The 4,368-nt window shown below is 43.9% G+C and overlaps 1 protein-coding gene across 1 annotated transcript; it reads right to left on the minus strand.

Moving 5' to 3' along the window:
* Positions 1–308: 308 nt before the first annotated feature.
* On the minus strand, positions 309–4,023 carry LOC124701720 (metal transporter Nramp2). The gene is made up of 4 exons (XM_047233813.1): positions 3,458–4,023; positions 1,892–2,028; positions 1,147–1,799; positions 309–765 (listed from the first exon to the last, which is right to left on the minus strand). The coding sequence occupies exons 1-4, from the start codon at positions 4,006–4,008 to the stop codon at positions 559–561; spliced, it is 1,548 nt and encodes a 515-aa protein (XP_047089769.1). The 5' UTR covers positions 4,009–4,023; the 3' UTR covers positions 309–558.
* Between the last annotated feature and the right edge of the window lie 345 nt (positions 4,024–4,368).

Genomic DNA, 4,368 nt, shown 5'->3' on the forward strand with positions numbered 1-4,368 from the left:
GCAGCAAGACATGGACTGGTACAATCACGCAAAAGATACTTTAAAAAAAAAAGGGGATTAAAACCCCGGCTACGGCCTTTTATTAAAAAGTTACGAGTACAATGTTTTAGAACCACTCACACAAAAGATACTTGATGGTTTCCAACCCTTTTTCTTCATAATTTGACCACACATGTACAATTCAGGCGCGAAATTAAAAGATGTGTTATCTACATACATTTACTTCATTTTATCTTTTTAAATCCAGCAAATAGGAATGATAGCATAGCATTCGCCTTTGATCATTCTCCAGAAAATGCAAAGAGACAGACTAAACCATCTACTGTATTACCACCCCAAATACATGAATGTTGGTGCTGTTTAGTTTAAGCCCAATCCTAAAGGGGAAAACTGCTAATCCAGAAATACAATTATACAACAGCAATGATATACAATATAGACTTCTCCCCTGGAGCTAATACAAATAGCCGTACAAGGTGTACACTAGGGAGCAGCTTTCTTCCAGTATTATCCGCTTCAGTTCATCTTGATGAATGAACATGGCAGTCTCGAAGGCTCTCATGAGCTCTTCGAGACTGATGAGCGAAGGCGAGAATACAGGGTGGTGTTTCTCACGATAAGATAGACGACGAATGCAAGGTAAACAGCCAGCACAACCGACAAGCTTGAGCGAACAAATGTGCCCCGGACTTCGTCGGTATAGAAGGACAATACAAGGTATCCGTTGATGAGCATCAAAAATATCGTGACGATCCAACTAATCACCTAAAGAAGAGCACAAAACAAGTTAGTATAGCAAAACCAGGGATCAAGAGTGTTACTATTTCTGCAAAGTTGTGGTATTGTCTATCCTCCCCCACCTATCCAAAAACATATATCTTCAGATTTTTTTTTCTCATCTGGGTACTAAGTGAGTATAAAAGTTGTTGAGAATCCGCCAAAGTTGAAAGTTGACTATGTAGCTGTAGGCACCTAATTCAACTCAGGGTCTGAAATAAGGACTCTTTGCTCAGTAACTATAATCTTATGTGGTGACACGACCGAGAATTCATACGTCAAATGTAAAACATGATAAAACTAGTAAAGTTCACTGCTAACATGATGCTATGAGTTCTATGACAACCAGAGAATCAAAGAAAAACTTACTTTGGTGATAGGACCAATCACAAATGACCCCATGAGCTGCTCACTCGAAACAAGGGTGATGAGAGGAATCAGTGCAAATGGAATCTGTATGGACTGAAGTACATTGAGTGACTCATTCAGAACGTCCATGGTAGGATCTTCAGTATCAAAAAATACAGCCACGATCATAGTTGGGATAATGGCAAAGCTTCGTGTGATCATTGCTCGTAACCACTTCTTCAATCGAAGATTAAGGAAACCTCCCATGACAAATTGGCCTGCATATGTGCCAGTGATGGTGCTACTCTGTCCAGACGCTAACAACCCAATAGCCCAGATATAGAGGACAGGAAACAGCGCAGATCCGTATTTGTCCTGTAAGTACTGGCCAGCATTCTCAAGACCTATGTTCTTAGCTTGTTCAGTCCCATAAAATCCTTTAGCAAAAACTGTTGTAACACATATGTTAATGAAGAAAGAGACGATGAGAGCGATAATCGACTCAATGTTGTAATAGTAAACTGCTTCTTGAACACGGGATTTCTTTTTTGTGTCAATCTTCCTGGACTGCACCAGTGCTGAGTGCAAGAAAACATTATGGGGCATGATAATGCACCCCACAATTCCTACCGCCTGCTTGATGGTATTTGAGCTCAGCTTTGGAACCACCAAACCTGAATATAAAAAGGACCAATTAAACTCTTCAATTTCTCAAAAGTGCATTAATAAACAAAAGCATCTGCCAACATATCAAACTGAGAATTACCAATCAGAAGCTCCTTCCCATCAGGCTTCGTTTCACCAAACATAATCGCAAATGATATACCCATGGTTGCAATCAAGACAGCAAAAAATGCTTCCAGTTTTCTCACACCATAGTTCTCCAGGAATAGAAAGATGAAGCTGGCATCAAGAACATGTCATATGAGCCAAATATATATTTATCAGTTTTGCTGAAAAGGTTCTTAACTATATGAGGAAAGAGGCAATTGATGCTACATAAACAAATCTGAAGTCAAAATCAGACAAGATTGGATAGCTCAATAGAAGATAAACGGAGAAGGAGAATCCTAATCTTTTTGGCATGACTCTTTGAAATAATAATTCGATCGGTTTCATTCCTTCCAGTGTCATCAATCACATCATCCAAGCAGCCCTAACCGTGTAACCATTGTTAATCCAAAAATGAAGAGGGCTAACAGAGAAGCAGTTGGTATAAGTGTACGGATAATAGACAAAAATAAGCCCATATTTTAATCTATAATGAGATCGTATCCACAAATCAGTGACCAATAAACATGCAGTATTGTCTGACCCACAAGATATAAAAACTAATAGCATTAAGCCACAGTTGGGCATCCAAACATGCTGACTTGATGATATCGACAAAACTAATATAAAGAAAAAAAGATCAACGAAAGTGTGAGGACAACACCAAACAGTTGACAGGGCAACCTCATTTAATTCGCAAGCAGCGCCAAGAGCCCCCTCAGAACACTGCCAGACTCATATCAGCAGCTTATTGGTCAGTTGACAGTGTTTTTCTGACACACACAAGATATCAAATTGAGAGAGTAAAGACACAACTGGACCTCAAAACATGGTGAACTGATGATATCGACAAACTGACAGAACAAACCAAGTCTAAGAAAAATATCAACCAAAGTGTGCAAACAACACCAACAGTTGGTACCGCAACTTCATTTAATTCGCAAGCAGCGCCAAGAGCCCTACTAGAACACCAAAATTCTCATATCAGTAGTTTTATCTCCAGCTTAATGTTTGCCTGTTTTGTTCTCTTGCGCCAATTTTAAGCACCCAGATGATGCCCCAAACGTGTGAAACTTTTCAGCAAGCAAACCAACAACAGGAAGCAAACAAAGAGAACAGCCCCACCCGGAATCGATTCTCTATAAGCACATCACACCAGATGGATGCAGACTGCACCGTGACCAAACAAAAATATGACGGAACCAACCGAATCCAAGGGAGGCAGTGATCAAAGCTAAATCAATTTATGCGAAGAAAGGTGCCATCCATTCGAGTCCAACCCCCAACTTTGAGAAAATATATCATGGCTCTGAATTCAAAACCAGAAAAGAACAAGAGCAGCGAAGAGCAAACCGAATGTCCAAATTTACCAATCACGAGAAAGTAACAGCATGTTGTTTGTCATTCTGTACGGGAAAGGAACCCCTTAACTAACTTATATTCGCGAATTTAACCAACTACCACCCAAATCTGTCTCCTGAAGTTTCGAGTTGGTTACCAAGATGAGGAAGAGAACAAAATTGGAACCGATTGTTCCTAGCAGGAGCACGAAGCGACTCACCAGTCGAACGCGGTGATGACGACTCCGCCCCAGAGCGGCACGATGCCGCCGGAGAGGATCTTGATGGCAATCGCGCTGCCAATGACCTCCTGAATGTCTGCGCCGACGAGCGCCAGCTCCGTCATTACCCAGAGCGCGCGGGTGGCCCAGGTAGGGTACTCCTCCCGGCAGAGCTCGGCGAGGTGCTTCCCGGTGACGACCCCGAGGCGCGCGGAGAGGAGCTGCACGAGCGCGCCCATGACGGTCGCCCACAGCAGCAGCCAGAGGAGCTGGTACCCGGCGGCGGCGCCCGCCTGCAGGTCCCCCTCCAGGTTCCCCGGATCCAGGAACGCGATGCACATGAGGAAGCCGGGCCCCGTGAAGCGCCATAGCTTCCGCCACGAGAAGGCCGGGCGCGCGCCGGAGCCGTCGTCGTCGGCGGCCTCGTCGTCGGAGACAAAGATGGAGACTTTGTCGTCCGAGTCGTACGCGCGCTCGTCGTACTCGTCGGAGTGGGAGGTGGAGGGGCCGGCGCCCGGGAGGAGGCTCTCGGCGAGGTCGCGGGACGCCATGGGACGGGACGGGAGGATGCGTGCGCGCGTGGAGGAGTGGGGTGGGCGAGTGAGTTGCTTTGTTCCTCCACTATCCGATTTATGGTTCGATTTCTTAATCCGCCATTAATGGTTTTTGTACACATCTCGCATCGAACAAAAAATCAAAAGAATTTCGTGCATTTTACATCTTCTGAAAAATCAAGAAGAATCGGCATGGATTGAAACCGCATCGACCACGTCTCATATTTTTATTTGTTTGTCTTTTCTTTTGCGATTTTAACATGATGATAAACATCATGTTTGTGCGTGGCAGAATTGACAGCGGAAAGTGGACGCACGATTCTATTTTTTATGCTTTGAGAGATCACGTTGAGTAAT

This window comes from Lolium rigidum, chromosome 3 (genome assembly GCF_022539505.1).
Source record: "Lolium rigidum isolate FL_2022 chromosome 3, APGP_CSIRO_Lrig_0.1, whole genome shotgun sequence".
In the NCBI taxonomy this organism is placed as follows: Eukaryota; Viridiplantae; Streptophyta; class Magnoliopsida; order Poales; family Poaceae; genus Lolium; species Lolium rigidum.

Bases quoted from the DNA above. Each gene is read 5' to 3' on its own strand.
- LOC124701720 (XM_047233813.1), bottom strand. From the start codon at position 4,008: ATGGCGTCCCGCGACCTCGCCGAGAGCCTCCTCCCGGGCGCCGGCCCC. The intron at 2,029-3,457 runs GTGAGTCGCTTC...TCTTGATGCCAG, and splicing joins GTCATCACCGCGTTCGACTG to CTTCATCTTTCTATTCCTGG. The intron at 766-1,146 runs GTAAGTTTTTCT...GCTCTTCTTTAG, and splicing joins TGATTGGTCCTATCACCAAA to GTGATTAGTTGGATCGTCAC.